We start from the raw sequence: 18892 nt of genomic DNA, 5'->3' as shown, positions 1-18892 counted from the left end.
ATTTTGTTATAAACTAGTGAAAAACAAATCTTTCAATGCAATATGCACAGAACACATGACTTTGATCATACATTCTGTTTGTTATTCAGTGGAAATTATTAATTCTGTCTTAAATGTAACTCCCTCCTCTGGCAAAAAATAAAATAGAACCTGTGCCTATGACTTTCCAGTGAGCACACAAAACAATAAATTTGGGAGGAGTCCACGTTTCAGTAGGACAACTCTGAAACTGTAGTTATTTCAAGTAGAGCAGTATAAGAGATTGGTAATATGCCATTTAAGTTTATTTTGTATCCTAGCAATCAGGACCCTTTTCAATGCTTGTTGTACCTATTGGCATACACCACAGCATACTGAGTCACAACAGTGTCCAAGCAGGGTCATTAAAATTGTCCTCTACCCTCCTATAAATAACCCCCAATCAAGACTATTCAGCAAGATTAAACTGATTCCATCAATTATATGTGACTCTTTTTTTATGAAATAAATAATTCTGAATTAAATATCCATGATAAATCCTATTCAATATTGCATTATAATGTTATTATTAGCCAAAAAAAAATCTCATACCCTCCTTCTGTTTTCACCTTCTTCCTGCCTCTGTCGTTTTCTTTTCTCTAAAAATAATAAAAACACTTTGTCTGAGCTCCATATAAGAAAATCATTAATATTTTTTAAAATAAGCAGTGAAAATCTATAATTAACTAACAAAGATTCTTATTGAAATACATGACTTTTAAAATGAAAGAAAAACAAAACAAAAAGCTGCTTGTCTATCATTATGGAGTTTCCCATCAAAATTATTTTGTCATGATGGTATCTTGGATCACAGCATAACATTCGGATACCAGCTGGCAAAGCAAAAAAAAAAAAAAATAAAAAAAATAAAAAAAAAAAAAATCAAACACTTAGAAATAACTGGGAAAGTGTGATGTTCAGAAAAAGAAATTAAGAAAAAACTTAAAACTTCAGCATTTTTGAATCAAGATCTTCATGAAGTTCGGCGACGTCCAAACTGTGACCCAATTACGTTGTGTCCTATCTGTTATAAAGCTGGAAGTGTAACATTACAGTATCAATGTCATCACAACCCCTTAATTAAGGGAATGAAACTTTGATCTTTCTCCAAAAGAAACCCAAATACTACTACTCTAAGTAAACACAGGTTTTGTTTTTCATCAACTATGGGAATAAAAGTATTCCATAATATAACACTATATCCAGAAATTTTAATTTCTAAACATTTACTCAAAAATTACAATGGCTTTTCGCAACTTTTAAGAAATACTTTCAGTAAAAATTAATGTAAAATAAAAAGCAGATCATTCCAGTTCTACATAAAAAACATGCTTTCTCTAATTAAACACAGCTCTTATGCAGCTCAATCAACACACACAAAAAAGCTTAGTTTGTTGATGATAGAGACAATATAAATGTTAACAATCCTTTATGACAGATTACACAAGCACCTGCTAAGGTATTATATGTTCAGTAACACACTGTAAAATATTTAGAAATATCTAAAATTCAGATACTGGATGAATAAAACTGGTACTTCATTTAAGATATCAATGAAGTCCATCAGTGGAATTTAGATAGGGACCACAGCACTCTAAGTTTATTGCAGGTTGTGCTGTGGCATTCCTCAGTACAGCTTTCAAAATACTGACAGACAGTATGGTTTTTTTTTCTGCAACATTTCAGACAAATGCAATCCAAAAACATACTATATAATGAGGAAGATTGAGGTACTTAATGCGTTCTTTGCTTCAGTCTTTAAGACTAAGACCAGTTGTTGTCCGAGTACCAGGTTCCCTGAGCTGGAAGGCAGGGATGGGGAAAAGAATAAAGTCCCTAAAATCCAAGGGAATATGATCAGTGACCTGCCTCATGCCATGGACAGACACAGGTCTCTGGGCCAGATGGGGTTGACCCAAAAGGACAGAGGGAGCTGATCGAAACGTTCACCAAACCACTTTCCTTTAAATTTTCAACTGGGTCACAACAACTCCATGCAATGCTAAAGGCCTGGGGCAGAGCAGTTGGAAAGCAGCCTGTTGGAAAAGGACTTGGGAGTGAGAGCTGGCTGACAGTGGCTGAGCATAAGACAAGGTGTGGCCAAGAAAGCCAATGGCACCTGCTTTGTATCAGCAATTGTGTGGCCAGCAGGACCAGGGCAGTGACTGGCCCTCTGTGCTGGGTACTGGAAAGGCCACATCTCAAATCCTGTGTCCAGTTCTGGGCCCTTCAATTCAAGGAGTATATTGAGGTGCTGGAGTGAGTCCAGAGAAGGGTGTGGAGCACAAGTGTGATAAGGAACAGCTGAAGGAGGTGAGGGTGTTTAGCCTGGAAAAGAGCTAAACACTTAACAACTCCCTGACAAGAGGATGTAGTGAGGTAGGGGTTGGCCTCCCAAGTAACAAACAACAAGACAAGAGGAAATGGCCTGAAGTTGTGCTAGGGAAGTTTGGATATTAGGAAAAAAAATATTTACTGGAAGGGTTGTCAGACATTGAAATAAACTACTCAGGGAAGTCTGGAGTCACCATCCCTGGAGATATTTAAAAGATGTGTAGGTGTGGCATTTGCGGACATGGTTCAGTGGTGAATTTATCAGTACTGGATTAAGGCTTGCACTCTATCTTAGATGTCTTTTCCAGCCTTGATGATTCTATGGCAGTATGATTTTACAGGGAGACTATGACAGAAGACCTAATTTACCTCTTCTAATTAGCTCTTTTCCTTCATCAATCAAATCAGAGGTCATTTCGCTATCACCCATGAACTGCTGGAATCCCAAAAGATTCAAACAACGAGTTCCTAAACTGGTAAAAGAAGAAGCAATTTCCTTTGTTAATTTACAATTAGTAGTTTAGATACATTACACAGCAAAGTGCAAAACAAACTATTCAGAACTGTATGAACAATCCAAATAAAAAGGAAAAACAAATAAAAAAAGATTGACTATTACACCAGATGAGAAATCAGAAAATTCAGAACTCAGAACAATAACTGGTGACCCAAAACAGTAGGGCAACCCAGAGCAGTAACACAATAAATACAATTGGAAGTGATAGAATAACCCCATTCAAACAGAGATTAAAATGCATACATTCTGAGAGTAGTGCAAATGACACTTGCTTTAAATGCATCTAACATTGTTTGAAATGTTCTCAGATGTAATAGAATTTGTACCTATAATATGTCATTAACTCTTTGCCAGAAGACAATTACTATTTTCTCTGTTTTTGAAACACTAACAACATAGTTAAACCTCAGGGTTTAACTCAGGAGAATGTGTACTGCATACTTTTAAGCTCTAGGAATGCTGGCTGCCCTTCTGGATAGCCACTGGCAGCAGTCAGACAGGAAGCTTGCTCCACCATTTTAAGCCAGTCTGGGAACTACATCATATGAAATCACTTTCATCTTTTCAGCTTTACATCAGAGAACACAACTGCTGTTTTTGTACTGCTTTCCTTCCTCCATACTGGAGTATTGATATATTTTTCCCTTATACTACCTTAAAACTCCTGGATTAAGCACAGGATTAAAACTGCTGAATTAAGCACAGCTTCCCTCAACAGATTTTAATTCAACCTTTGTTTTTGCATGTACCTTTCTTAGCACAGGTCATTAAAGCAACCCTCTCTCCTTTAATTTCTATTCTTCCTTTCCACTTTGGCATTCAAGGCCCAGCATGATCATCACGGACAAAAGGTCAAACTTCTCTTTTTTGTCATTTGCTTTCCTGTTGTTTGTTTAGTTTTGTTTGACTTGGTTTTTTGCGTGATTTTTAAGCTGCACCACCACTTTTGTCACTTAACTTTAAGGTAAGCAGGGAGAACTCACAGCTAGATACTTTTTACTTACTATCTATAGATCCGCATACAGTATTAATGAATATCCAAGGCATTTCACTATATTGTACTTGACTAAAAACAAGAGATTGCTTCAGACTGAATGGTAATGCAAAATTGAAGATATTAACATAAATGCATTTCAGCAACATCCAACTAAAAGTATCGCATCCCTTACGGTGTTCAAAAGCAGACATTTCAAAATGATAAAGCAAGAATGTAACAATGTTTTCTGCAATTACCCTTCTATGGCTTAGGGAAACAAGATCAAATGACTTAAACCACTATGCATTACCGGAAGTCTGGTAGTACATCAGAAATTCGATATGAGTCTGTTAGAAAGTTCAATACCTAAACTTGCTGATAGTGGTCCTTAATTTATTAAAAAACTTTGCTGAAAACAGCATTCTCATGATAATTTTAATCAAAAGCACAATCTAAATGCCCCTAGGCTCCAAAGTTTGAACAAATCATCCCTTAAAATCTAGGAATGAAGTTTAAATTAACTCAGTTAGGAGTCAATATAATCCGTATTTTTAAAATGTACACATTTCACCTATATAAATAGCAATCTATGGATTTAAGATCTGCATTTTTATTAGAATGACACAACTCAGCTCCTGGAAAAGCAGTACTGAATCTCTTCCTGAATTGGATGAAACTAGTTTTATTAATGTTAAGAAGCATAGAGGATCTATCTTGCAAATCACTCACCTGAAGTACGTAGCAATGCAAAGAATGACAACAAGCATTGGGTAGTATATGTAGAATCCATCTGCAATGAAGGACAGCACTCTCATGGATCCCATTATCTAGGAAAAAAAAATCCACAAGAACAAGCTCGAATTAGCTACATTCTACATAAATCCATGAAGATCGTGCTTTCTCACATAAATACACAATCCTTTACAGTAACTGAAACAATGGCAATATTATCAGAGACCTGTGAGAATTAGCAGATGTAAAGGACCCCTCCAGCACTCTGAGGTTTCTGAAATGCTTAATTTTGTAGTCTCACCCACTCTAGAACAAGGGAAAATCTGGTGGAATTTTTTCATCTGCTGTGAAAAGAGTCTCTAGACAACATAAGAATCTACTTACTAACAATAAAGACATGAGATATAACTTGCCACAGTAACCAGGTCTTCAATAAAATCACACTGGTTTTCAGTAGGAAGTGAGGATTGCTCCCAAGATATAGGGAGCATCATCTATAGGGATGCCCTACATGGTAAAGCCACTGAAAGCTAAAACTAACAGGAAATTATATTAAGAAATGAAAACACCCTGAACTCTAAAGCATAATACTTTACTTTCTTAAGATAAAGAAAGGGAAAAAAAAAAGCTGTTGATGACTTCTAGAAATCATTACCAAACTCCTTGACTATAACCAAATATTTTTCAACCTGTTGGAAGGATTGAAAAGATTTGAATATCTGAATCTTACTATAAGATGTATTTAAAAATACTTTGTCTATTGTCCAAACCATATTAAAAGCTCAAACCCATATTTTCTTACTTACGGATGTATAAGCAGTTGGCTGAGTATTTTTGTGAGAGATTGTTGCATCCATATGGGTCAAGCCCAGAAAGTTCAAACACAATGGTGGAGTTAGACGGCAGAATAGCCTGCACAAATGCAAGAGGCAACAGCATTTAAGAGAGTTTCTTACATAACCTACAAAGTGGTAACTGGATCTATCATAGAACAACAATGTACAGCTCATTAGGAATTATACAAAATAAAGAACGTAAATCGAAGTTTCATGGACATTTTCAATTCAGTATTTGATAGAACACCTATAAAACATATACCAAATACTCACATGCCACTGAAAAGGAGACTGTATGCATCTGTCTGATGATGTGAAGCTAAGTAATAATAGTTAAATACACGGATCCTGAATACAGTAGAGTAAACACAGATACTTAAGAAAAAGATGGTAAGAAAACAGGCCATCTAGAGAAAAAAAAAAAATGTTGTTAAGTTGCTTAAATGTAGAACTCTATTAAAGGTTTTAATGTGTTCAGCAGATAGCCTGTTACATGCAGAGACCATCTCCAGCCTTTATTTTTCATTCTGAGATGTGAGAACACCACCAGGTCTAAGAAGAGTTTGGGAGTTTTTCAGAACAATTTAAAGTGGAAATTACAATACTGTGCATATAAGCTAACACAGTTGACCCTAGAAACATTCTACTACTTCTTGTTAATGCAAATAAAATTGCAGTAATTGCCTCAACAATTACCATGACTGATCTGGCATTTATTTCCACAAAAAAGCCATAAACCCAAGCATTTTCAAATCAACCTTTGCTAAGTATATAAGGGAATTCTTCAGCTCAGTATCTTTACTGATAAATTTGTGCACACATATGCTAGCCACACCTTTTGACTGGATTCCTGTTCATTTGCAAATTCCTAAGTTTAGAAACTAAGGTCACGCACATGGCTGTTTAAGCAGAAAGTCTGATTAACACCTATGTTCCAACCTAGTGTTTCAGAAATTACTCTACACATGATATTCAGGCCAGCTGGGTCATGCCTTCACTGTATTTGAGAGTTTTAGCAAGGGGCAAAAGGCAGATTTCCTCCACACAAAGTTTGGTACCATATATTTAGAGACCTTCTGAAAGTTGACAGATTAGAGATTTCTTTTAAAATCTGTTTTATCTACTGCTGTTATCATAACCATTGACCTGAAAATATTTTTTCAAGTGATTATCTCCAACTTACCTCTATGTATATATAATTATATGTCTTTTCTGCCAGCTGTATGAAAACAGCAAATAGTGACAGAACTGGTTTTGTGCTGAAGAATGTGCACTCTGACCACACAACAATTACAGAGAACATGGCCAACACAACTGCAAGCACTCTGTAAAACCATGGTCGGAGAAGGCATTCCCAGTACCACTCTGGAAAAAAAAAAACACACATAGACATATCCGGAACAGGTTAATGAAAATTACACAACCAGAAACAGAACTCCCTCACAAAAGGCTTCAAAGTTTGCTGTTGCTTTACTGCAACACGTAACTGCTACCGAATTTGTAAATAAAATTGAAACTTATGGCCAAGAGTATAAATTAGTATCTAATAGCTCTCCCATACATAAATACATTAATATTGTATTTATTGCTTCCCTTTGCTGCAGCTGAACTTTTCACATAAAACAATTGGTTCTTGTTACAGAATGGTATGAGTTATGCCTTAACATTCCTAAAACCTGCATCACAGCACTTACCAACCGTTGGCGTGTAGAAATACTGAACAATTTTATTTTCTGGTTCCTGGGAATGAAAAGTATGAACAAACTGTCGAGTTGCACTGCTTTCATTTTTTGCCACATCTTCCAGGTAAAATGCTTGCTCTAAAAGAATTTGCCACTGGACCTGTGTACGACGATGTCTCTGCACTGAATAGATTACCTACAATAAATTGCAAGAAATTAGAGTTACAAGGTACTTGTTTCAAAAAATGGCAGAAAATCCTTGCAAAATCCCCTGAAAACGTGTGCATTGCAGAACTGCAAAGACTGTATCTTCAAAAAAGCAGGTACCTAATTTTCTAAAATACATAAATCATGGAAGTACTACATAAACAATTACTGAGTTTTGCAGGTCTTTCACCACAGTCCATCTGTAGCAATTAAATCCTACTTTTCCCAAACTACCACTTTATTTTTGCATCTCAGGAAATATCAAGCTTTTAGTAAAGTTCTTTTTCAGAATGCACTGTCAGTCAACCATTACAAGGCTCACTCACACAGAGAGCTATAACACTATCAAGATACAACACAAGAAGAACACTTTTTACATATCCAAAACTCTGATCACTTGGGATATTAAACGTTTGTGCTTTTTCTCACCAAGAAAAGTTTCTGCTAAGTAGCTTTAACCCACTGTACTAAACAGTCCAGATGAAGTGCATTCAAAATCTTTGAACAGCATTTACTCTCACTACAGTAGCATAAGTAAGGCATTCTCCCATCTATTAATATACCTGTTTGTGAAGTTTGGCCAAACTTTTTTCACTGGGATAACTGTTCTGTCTTTCATCAAAATCTTCATAATCATCCATGTTCCTACCCATTCTTTCCTGGTACTCAGTAGGGCACTGGAAGGAAAAGGGAAAATTAACTGGGAGACAAAAGAGTAGCAATCATCTTTTGCTAATTATTTGTAAAAGTTTGGGGCATTTCATGCAACTGAAAGCTCACTCTAAGCATACATTTTTCTCTCTTTCTACAAAGGCCATTTTGACTCTATATCAACATACATCTGATAATTATGTATGTCATAAGAACGCATTGCACAAAGAATTTGAACTCAGTCTCAACAGAAACTCAGAAGATGTCAACTAGAGATTTTATATTAATAGCAAAAGAAAGTAATGTGCAAGTATTCTGTATGTGCAGGAAGCACCTCCTCCCAACTGAATAATTATGGTTGAAGATGAGCAATTGGTTACCTTTTTCAGTATTGTATCAACACATTTCCGCAAGGGGTGGTTATATTTGATGCTCTCACTTACTTTGCGGACTTCCTGTTCAGAGAAAAAATAACAGAGCAGTTTAATTATGCTATATTAAAAATGTCAATTAAAAAAAATTTTCATTAACTATAAATTTTTACTGGTCAATTAGAATAGCAGCCCTCCCAACAGACAGCCATCAAAGCTTAAAAAAATACATCTTCCTAAAAGTTTGACTAAATATAGTTCCATATAAGGTACCTCATAAAAGGTAAGTGAAGTATTTGTAAAGAACACATATTTTTTTAAAAAATAACAGCAGTGTACAAATATACAACTACATAAATGCGTGGAGGATTGGTTTCTACACATGAAAGCTGAAGTTTAAGTTGCAGATAAAAATGAGATAAAGAGTAAGTCCCACTGACTGACTCAGGGCACTGACCACCACTTTTGGAAGCCTGTCAGTGTGAGACCACCCACCACCCCTGTGGTATGGAACTGCTTCCTAATGTCCAGTTTGGACCTCTCTGGACAGAGCTCTGAACCACCCCCATGCATCCTGTCACTGGCTAATAGGGAAAAGAGATCAGCATCTCCCTCTCCAGGCATCTGAACAATGCTCCTAGTAATTTGCTTCAACTTTGGTCAGCTCTGAAGTGTTCAGACAGCTGCATCAGATGACTGCTGTTGGTCCCCTTCACTAGAAATAATCTGTTTTAAGTGCTATCCTGGTAAAAAAGGGTTGTCATTGCTCATTATCTAGTAAGTTTTGAAGTTATGTCCCACTTAGATGTTTTTAACTGTTTTAGCAGCTGCTTCAAAATGCTGTTAGAGTTGAATAAGGATTCTATTACTGTTATGTGATTAAGGGTCTATTTGTGTTATGAGTCAGTACAAATGACGCGTAACATAAATTTTCACCCTATGCTACAACGGTTCACACATATTATTACAAGCCATGGTATCCCAGTAGAAGAACCAGGAGTAGCTAATCTAAAGGGCTAGATTTCCATTCTTGATTACATTAGAGCCTATTGCTCACTGATATTTAACAATATAGTCTCAAAAGAAACAATTATCTTTATATTCTCTTCTCAAAAAGCATGTAATTGTGGCCCCACAATTTGGAAACTCTTCTCAAGATTCCAGAAATACACTGTGAGCAGAGCATAAAATAAGTACACAATTTTAACGCTAATGAAACATCTGTACACTGATTATTCAAGCTCACTCAGAATATTATTTGTTAGTGACCAGTACTACTCCAAAAGTGTCAATAAAAGAACAGATTCATCAAATAATGGTTATCAAGTTGCTATGATTTTTAAGTTTATCACAGCAAGGACTGTTTCTGTTTTGACTTTTGTATAGGATTGAGTGTTACCAAGTAGCACACTATGATGATTTTCTTAGTTTGAAGGTATTTTACAGTAAGCTCATTCTACAAGTGTCCAACACCAATGATTAAGACACAACTAACAGCAGCCTTCACTTTTTTACACAGGGAAAGCTAGTTCCTTACCTCCATAATATCCTCTAAATTCTCCTCTGCATCTGCTTTTTCAGTCATCAGTTTGGCAGCTTTGAAGTAAGTCTTCATGAGTAGATAACCCCTCTTGGCCCCATTCCAGTGAGAACGAGGAATTTCCACCAAACCATAACCCAAAAGCAACACAAGAAGGAACAGACCCCATGTGTTTGCAGCAGCTATTCCAATAGTCTGAAGCTGATTCCTAAGGAAACAAAACAGTATAAAAAAAACCCAAACAAACAACATCCTCCTATTCTGCCTGCAAGAAACCAGCCTTGAAGTACCAATATGTACCAATATGGCTTTCAAGTTTACAGGAACAAACTCTGGTATCACCTAGATTTTTGCCTGGAGCCAATCTGCTGCTTGGCTGTACTTAAAGCTGCCACAATTTTCCTGTATGTCCTGTTCTTCCCACTATAGGTGGCAGATAAGAATTTGTCTGTTTGTTCACAAAGAAACTGTTCTCCTAAAGGAATATGTTCCCTTAGGAAACAACATGAACTTATCAAACCTACTGACAGTGAGGTCAAAATAGCAGAATGACAGTCACTGTAAGAAACAGTCTTTTGTATTCAGAATATTGTGTTCAGAAATTTGTATTCAGATTTCTATTCCATCTGGTATGGAAGACTATAAGCAATTTATAGATGTCAATTATTTTAACTTTCCTTTTCACCTTTAAAGTCTACAGTATTTAGATGCACAACACAGGAAATACTGTTTTTTTTGAAATATGTTTTTCTGAAAACATTGGAAATTTCTGCACTAACTTTGCAAATGCGTTTGTATGGAGAAAAAAGCACCATTGTAAATACAAGAGGATTCCTCTGCTGTACATACCAAAATCAGAAAAATAACGCACAAATTTCTATAGATATTCAAAAAGGCCCTTTCATAAATAAAGTTAACATAATTTTCCAACGGACTAGCAAAATATTTTAACTGAAACTATTTTTTCCAGAAAGTCACATTTCATCCACAGTAGAAATTATCCATGACAAGCGTGTAAGAACTCATGGAAATGTTTACAACATTATTCTCACCATTGTAAATTGAAGTTTGGGTTTACAGCTACATATATTAGAAATGCTCCAAAAATCAGCAAGTAAGTGCCATAATAGATGGCATTCTCAATCAAAGCAGTTTTGATCTTTCCAGTGATGGAGAACCCTCCTGATCTAGCATATGACTGCATGAAAGGTAGCAGAATCCTAGGAGAAAAGGAAATAAACCAAAATCACATCAGCCAATCAAAAAAAAAACCAAAACCAAAAACCACCAACAACAAACAAACAAACAAAATAACCCACCAACCCCCCTCCCAAACAAATCTCACAAACACCCAAACCACCAACCTCCCCAAAAAAAGAACTTTAGCAGTGTCAGGTTACTGAGGCAGCAGTGTTAAAGTTTAAGACTCCCAAGCTTCTAAGAAATTAGCTACTTAGATGTTTTTATTCTAGATGTACCTGTCTGATGGCAAACCTTATACAAGCTGCAGATAAAAACAATACAGTTAGCTTTGCTATGAAAAATCTGTGATAAATAAGAATGAACTAACAACCCTGAAATCCTTGAAACTACAAAAATAATTATTTGATAACAGGTTGATCAGAAACCACACAAAGCACAGACAATCCAAAACCCTATAGACAGCTATAGCTGTAGCTATGTCTAAAGCTTAATGCAATATATCTGATCAAACCAACTAATTCACAATATTACTCAAAAATCACCCAAATTATTCATGGAATTATTTTGGTATGTGGTTGCCTAAAACCCATTTCTTTCAGACAATCTATCCATAAACCCCTACATGTGTAAATTGCTTAGTTTCAACTACAAAAGCGAACCAAGGATAAATGGCTGCCACCTGAAATTTGCTTCCACAGAAGCAAGAAAAAAAAGGATATGACTAAATTAGTAATTATTTATTCATACAGAAATTTCACTACTAGCAAATAATATACAATATAAAAGCTCTTTGCCATACTGTAGACATTTTTAAAGAATACTACAACTGTTAAGATAGTCCACTTAAAAACTCTATCATTGTCTTTGCCATATCCTTTTGCCTTACCATGTTAAAAACTGAGACGTCCAATATACAACACGCCAGAAAATTGGCATAATTCCATCAGGAATATAGCTCCAGGGTTTGAAACATTTTTGTTTGCTGCTACAACGTAAAGAAGACTATTGTTAGTTGAAGAGCCCTGAGTATAAAAAGCAACTTCCATAAATTCCTATCTATAAAGGTCTTTGAAAAGAACACAGAAGTAGTACAATACTATTCAAGTACATAGTCAACAATCAATCATCTCCCAAATAAATAAACTGAATAATCACTAGAAATATTTCTCATTTTCCTAACCACAAATAATGTATTTGGACAGGATATCTTTCTCAGAGAAAAAAACTCAGAAGCTCCAAGACTGAAGAGGACTAGTCAATAAAGCATTTTAAGGTTACAGTTTTTTGCTTTCAGTAGTAATAATTTCATGCACAGAAAGAACATTTGTTTAAACAGAGAAGCATTAAATTTTAGTTAGTGCAGGTTTTCAAAAAATATCTAGGCACATAATCATCTAGCGCACTTAGTCATACAAAGAACATATTAGTTGTTTCTTCTGCCACTCAGCTGGATTAAGTCAGTCACACATACATTTTGATTCAATAAGCCAATACTCTTCTGACAGGCAGTGTTCGCTACAGAAGACAGAAAAGTTATATGAGCCCTTTTAAGAAAAAAAAAAGGAAAGAACAAAGGAAAAGGTTTCCGTCTAAACTAAGGCAGTTTGTTTTTTTTCAACACACCTGTCTGGGTAATGAAGCAAGGGTGAGTCAAGGGACAATAAAGTCAACTTAGATGAGATTACCTAATGAGAAATAATTGATGTTTTCCAGGGTCGAACTAGTTAAGCCTGAGTTGTAAGTTTTGATATGGCCTAAATACTTTCAAAACTATCAGCTTAAGATAAAATGAAAGGCAGTATGACTAAATAACCTATGAGAGCTGCCAAAACCTTTAAAACAGGCTGAGAGAGCAGAGGTTGCTCAGTCTGGAGAAGGGAAGGTGCAAGGAGACCTTATAGCCCCTTCCAGTACCTAAAGGGGATTTATAAAAGGGAAAGAAATCGACTTTTTATATGTGACAGGACAAGGGGCAATGGTTTTCAACCAACAGAGGGCAGGTTTAAATAAGAGATTAGGAAGAAATTCTTTACTGTGATGGTGGTGAGGCACTGGCACAGGTTGCCCAGAAAAGCTGTGGATGCCTCAACCCTGACAGTGTTCCAGGCCAGGTTGGATGGAGCAACCTGGCCTAGCGGAAGATGTTCCTGGCTCTGGAAGCCGATTGGAACTGGATGATCTTTAAGGTCTCTTCCAACCCAAACCATTCTGTGAGTCTAAGGAAAAAAGTTTGTCTGAAGCTATAGATAAATTAAAAGGTTACTGAATAGTTTTCTAATTGTGTATATAATTAAATAGATTTAACATCCACTGGGTGGTCTTAAGTATAGGGCGCAATACTGTGTGACTACCACTTCACCATTCTTCTGGGCCCCTCTTTGGGGCAGCAAGACTGGCAAGACTGCACAGAAACTGGCTGATACATTAAAGGCTCTGATCATTTTACAGATAACTACACCGCACACATAAATAACACAGGGAAACAGCCAGTGTCGGCTAACGGATGAGAGCCATGGAATGAGCCCACGTTAGTCTACTTCTCCATGGTTAGGGATTACATTGTTCCTGCCAGCACACACCTAGCAGGCTACCGTGACTTTGGTGGAATACAGTACATTTCAGATAAATGTAACTACCATATGTAAATGTAATTTTAAGAAGCAATTAGATATGCCCCTGACATATAAGACAAGCAGCTGATTTCATTCATATGGTGTAAATTAAAGGTATAAAATTAGATTTTCAGGTTTAAAGTCTTTAAGATTGTAAAGGATAAGCATTCATCAAAGCCTCTCCTCATAACCAGGATTGCTCAGAAAGCTTAGTCCTATTGCTTTAAAAAAAAAAAAAAAAAAAAGGAAATCTAGTGACATAAAAAAAAATATCACCAGATAAAGATCCACCTTTCATCACCTTTTCCCTCACTGTCCTGTGTATTTACAAACTTCAAATTTTGCATCACAGAGATAACACTTACTTATCAGTCTTAAAAACACAACAGGCTATAAATTAAAAAAAGAAAATTATAAAACACAGTCTAAAGATAAAAAAACATATAGTTCATACCTTGGAGCAAGAGTAATGTAAGAGCCATTACTTTCTGCAGGACTGGAGTTAACCGCAAGTTTGCATCGATTATAAATAGTCTAAAAGATAAATTTAAAATGTTTGGAATAGATTTGTTGTCTGATGAGACCAACAGAAAATAAAATTAATTATGAACACAAGGCATTGTCATGTTTAATTTATTAAGATACTACATGAAAGACTTCTTTGGTGTTTCTAAGAGATGGTTTCCTGCAATCACTAGTTTAGAGAAATACCATAAACATTTGATGCAATTAAGCAGGAAGTCCTGCATGTTTCTTACCGTACTGACATCAAGAGGCAGGATGAATACAATCAAGAAGCAGAGATACCAAGCCAATAATGTTGCTATAATCACCAGCCTGTGCTGTTTCTTGAAGTCTCCATACCGGTGAAGTAGGAATAAGGCCAGGAAAAAGACAAACACTATCTCGAGGCCCAGTGCTGCACCACTCATTGTTAAATACTGGCCCCAGCCACACCACTCTCACTTGGGAAAGCAGAGCTGCAAGACAAAATGATATTTAATACCATTAAAATCTCCAGAATATATTTACACAGAAGAGTTGTTCAATGGACACTTTAAAACATTAACTAACTTTTCACACTTCACATGACCAAGATTCTTATCAGAAAAAACCAAAGATTTTCAGCAAGATGCTCTGAAATCCTCTGAGGAAATCAAAACATATCATTCCAATGCTGTCATTTCCAGCAATGTATTAGGACAACTCTTGTTCATCATCTTGATATACAATAGATCCAGGAGGCAAATCTCTGTCCTTAAATAAACTACTAGCCCAACTTTAGGTCCAGGACAAATTTCAAGATTAAATTCTATTCTGCTCTTTTTTCCTCCTTTTAGAAGCAATCAACTAATTTTTTCAAAGGGTTAAATGTTTACATTAAATGTTTCTGGATAGCTAATGAACAACTTTTTTAATGGAGTGTACCTTAAATACATATTTAAAGTCTGTACATAAGCTTTAATAGAGCATAAAAACACAGAAAAGAATGCGTTAGTCTACTTGTAATGCACCTCTTTTAGGTTTGAAATGTCAAGAATTTTGATTCACCTTCCTACTCCTCTCTTTATTCAGAGAAACAATGGTCTCAATTCATTTGGTATAGTTTGCCATTATGTATTTTTGCTTTGCTTGTCCTTCTGTGTTTTAATTACTCTCTTACCATCAGAACTACTGTCAGAAAGTTCATACAGCTTTACACAGCAAAGCTATTACACAAAGGGACAGTGAGCTGCACAAATCCATTACAGAAAATGTCACTGACTTGTTACATTTTTATTTAAATTGCTTCAGACCTCTGTAATGAGCATCATTTTATCACAGCCATTTTATGCGTTATTTAAAAGGTTTATTACTGTGGCCAGTCTTTCTTGTCTCTCCAATGAGATTAACATTTCACTAATTTTATTTAAGTGAAATAGTTTTTGCTATGGCTTTGCTGTTAAGACTTCCAGTACTTCCACTTTTCTTGAGATTTAAAAGGAATGCTATTACTGAAATTCCTCTCTATTTACTTTTATATCTCTTTAGAACTTCGTAAAGTGAACAGTTTCTTTTACTGATTTCTCAGTGAATTGCTTAAGCAGATCTACAATGCTTGAGGGCACTACACAGTGAAAACTCTCTTATGTACACTAAAAAACCTCAGAAGTTTGTTAAGTCATTACTACCTTGATGGACACAGAGGAACAATTATTCTGTGACTTTTTTCTCCCCAGCGAGTTATCTTCCTGTTTCTAGTCAAAGATTCACACACTTTTACTTTCCTGCCTTTTGTCAAACATGTTTATAAAACTATCAACACTTCCATTAAGACAAATCCCCTCCTTACTATCTGTCTGTACTCTACTTTAGTTAGATAATTTGTACATTAAAAACTCAGGATATCTCACCCATTTCTCAATCACTTATTCAAAGCAAGTCCTTGACTGTTCTTTTGCACCATTATTGCTTCCACATAAAAGTCTTTTCAATTTACAGTATAACAGCTAATTTCGCAGAAGCAAAAATAACAAAACAATTACAGCTTCTAAAAGTATCAGCTTCATTAAGGCACTGCCATCTGGCATGCAGTTTTTCGTGCCCATTAGCACCACACCTTTTGCTACGTAAACAAAAAAAATTATACAGCATACACTTCATTAGTCACAAAGTTTTATTACAGTCACACCTAAAAAGCTTCTACCAAAACAAAAGGTAAAATGTTTTTGTGCAAGATGCCGCGCTCAGCTACTATCATGAGTGTACTTCCAGAAGTGTTATAAAAACGTACTGAATGTTCTAAAGTAAAGAGGGAATTGATTCCTACTGCAACTTAACTCACTTTCAAAGACAAAAGTGACTTTGCAGTTGTCAGTAAACTACATCTTTATGTTCTTCTCTGGTTCCCATTTTAATCTCAAAACACAAAAAAGAAAGGCTATTTTTTCAAAAGACCAAGACCAATAACAGAGTTGTTTTGAATTAATATATATACATTTTCAAAGTAACAGTTTAAAATTTTTAGATAGAAACCATTTAAAACCAGCTCTACACACAGAACGATTAAATGGAAGAAAATCCACAAAGTGAGAAATGCAATACTTGAGAAGAGCTCTTCTGGTGAACTGAATGCAATCCAACAGTGCAGATGCAGATACGTCTAGGACCTGTGCTACTAGATCAGGCCTTAAAATACATTACTGCAGGCTATAAAGCCATGCCTTCCTGTGGAAAGCAGCATTTGCCACTGAACCTGGTTGCTAGCTCAAAGAAAGCTAAGCCTCTTACCTATCATCCTGTTTCATCACTTTATTTAGACAGCCATCTCACTATTGGCATACAGCTACGTAGTATCTGCTTGCTGGAATTCCAAAATTGCTAAAACAATGTTGTACTGAAACAACCACTTCAGAAGAGCTCTCTTGTACTGTGGAACCTTCAATGGCTTAGAGGATGCTTCTATTAAAGCAATGACAATGACAAAGTAACAAGAGCCCTCACCATGAATTGAGAAGTACTTATCAGCATACTCAGTTTCTGAAAAAGCAGGCAACTACAAATTAATACAAATAAAATTAAAAGCTGAAACACTGGCACAGGAAGTGTAACTTAAGCAATAAAACATAAGGACATGCTCCTGTGTTAGCTTAGGATTTTCCTGCTTCTTTTTAGACGGACAAAATCAGCAGTTTTTCATTCTACCCAACTACTAACACTGAATGCACCATAAAGGACTCAGTTCAGGCTTAATACACCCTAAATATGAGAGACTCCCTACTATCAACAGTATTAAATTACCCTGCCAACCTAAGAGCAACTGCATTCACGACATCTACATTACAAATGAACTCTGCCTGGTACAGAAAACTCAACCTACTAAATGAAACAGCAGAGAATGAAAACCCCCACACTTTTGAGCTTTAATATAGCACCAAATTTAACAAATCCACTCCAGTATTATATTCTTAAAGAAAGGCTAGAAAGAGTAAAGCATATCTGTTAAGGATTCTGCCAGTCTCCCAGCCTGATGGGAGACTGCGCTCACACAAAGCAGGTGTCAGTAAGGCAGTCAAATGACTACTGCCCAAACACTGCTTTCAGGCAGACTATTTATTAATTTCCAGATTCTAAAAAACACTCGGGTTTTTTGTAAAACCCTCTTTCGATTTCCCATACATTAATAAAAAAGATTTACATGACTCACAAAGGAAAAAGGGGCTGCAAAAAAAGGTGAAATAAACTCAGCTTTTTTTTTTTTTTTTACCCAAAAGTCCACCTCTTTTTCATCTGATTATCTGCTTAAACAATCTTTGAACAACTGTTCCGTGACTTAAGATAAAACCGGAAACGGTGAAAAAATACTTTTTGAAAGATTGTTTGGATCTTAATTTGAGTCACATCATTCTCTCTCTGTATGTGACTGAAAGCTGTGTGCTCTTTGCTACGGGCTCCATTACCACCCTCAATTTTATAGGCACGTCTCTCCATCGCTATGCAGCAAACAAAGGACAGCATCTGCAATCAAGTGGTTGACTAAGAGCAAGGCTGTAGGTGTGTTCAGAATTAGTTCTCCATCCCCACCAATTTCAAAACAAGGAGTTTAGCGTAAAAAACGCAGGAAGAGCTGTATTGCTGAAAGTCCCGCGGTGTGAAAAGACTGCGGGGTCTCTTCAAGGCATGGTGAGGCTCAGGACCAGGTGTTCCCAGAGAAAACCTCTCTCGCTGGAATGCGCCAGCGCTCCCCGGCGTCCCCGCCCGGCGGTGTGCGCACAGGCCTGTGCGGCACAGCACCGAGCTCCAGGGACTCGGAACCAGCACAGCCCCGCCGTACGTGCCCGGGGGGCAACACCCGGCATGCGAGCCTGGAAACCAACGCACCGACCGCCCTCGCCCAGCCGTGCTCCGCGACCATCCTTCCCTCCGCGTCTTTGTCGCCGGGGACGTGCCCGGGGACTGCCGCTCCCCAACCCGGCTCCTGTCCCCGCTCCCGGCCGTGACTCGGCACTGCGGCCCCGCTCCGCCCGGCCCCGCATCCCGCCCGCTGCGTCTCACCACGGCCGAGCAGCCGCTCAGCGTCGCGTCCCCCGCGGGGCTCCACCGCCCACCATCCCGGCCGGCACCCGGCTCAGAGCGCGGCACACGGAGCGGCGGCCGCTCCCGGCTTCTTCCGCGTCGGAGCCGCCGCCATTCGCCGCCCGCTGCCGCCGGCCCGGCACGGCCCCGCCTCCGGG

General features: G+C 37.1%; 1 protein-coding gene across 4 annotated transcripts in view; it reads right to left on the bottom strand.

Annotated features, from left to right (window-relative positions):
- LMBRD2 (LMBR1 domain containing 2) overlaps positions 1 to 18892 on the bottom strand; it is a 28625-nt gene that overhangs the window by 9207 nt on the left and 526 nt on the right. The window contains exons 1-15 of one of the 4 annotated variants that reach the window (XM_021551799.2): positions 18714 to 18870; positions 14438 to 14659; positions 14134 to 14213; positions 11954 to 12052; positions 10917 to 11084; positions 9862 to 10072; positions 8334 to 8408; positions 7866 to 7979; positions 7108 to 7291; positions 6597 to 6778; positions 5687 to 5820; positions 5384 to 5489; positions 4575 to 4672; positions 2722 to 2825; positions 571 to 617 (exon numbers count right to left, since the gene is read on the bottom strand). In XM_021551799.2, coding sequence (XP_021407474.1) covers positions 571 to 617; positions 2722 to 2825; positions 4575 to 4672; positions 5384 to 5489; positions 5687 to 5820; positions 6597 to 6778; positions 7108 to 7291; positions 7866 to 7979; positions 8334 to 8408; positions 9862 to 10072; positions 10917 to 11084; positions 11954 to 12052; positions 14134 to 14213; positions 14438 to 14611 — 1776 coding nt within the window. In that variant the 5' untranslated portion in view covers positions 14612 to 14659; positions 18714 to 18870. Of the gene's footprint in view, positions 1 to 570; positions 618 to 1740; positions 2826 to 4574; positions 4673 to 5383; positions 5490 to 5686; positions 5821 to 6596; positions 6779 to 7107; positions 7292 to 7865; positions 7980 to 8333; positions 8409 to 9861; positions 10073 to 10916; positions 11085 to 11953; positions 12053 to 14133; positions 14214 to 14437; positions 14660 to 18713; positions 18871 to 18892 lie in introns of those variants that run through there. The other 3 variants (XM_021551820.2, XM_021551808.3, XM_031507409.2) reach the window with 3 other exon arrangements.

The sequence above is a fragment of the Lonchura striata genome, chromosome Z (assembly GCF_046129695.1).
Source record: "Lonchura striata isolate bLonStr1 chromosome Z, bLonStr1.mat, whole genome shotgun sequence".
NCBI lineage: Eukaryota > Metazoa > Chordata > Aves > Passeriformes > Estrildidae > Lonchura > Lonchura striata.
The sequence above is the reverse complement of the archived record's forward strand: the minus strand, read 5'-3'. Positions and strand labels throughout refer to the sequence as shown.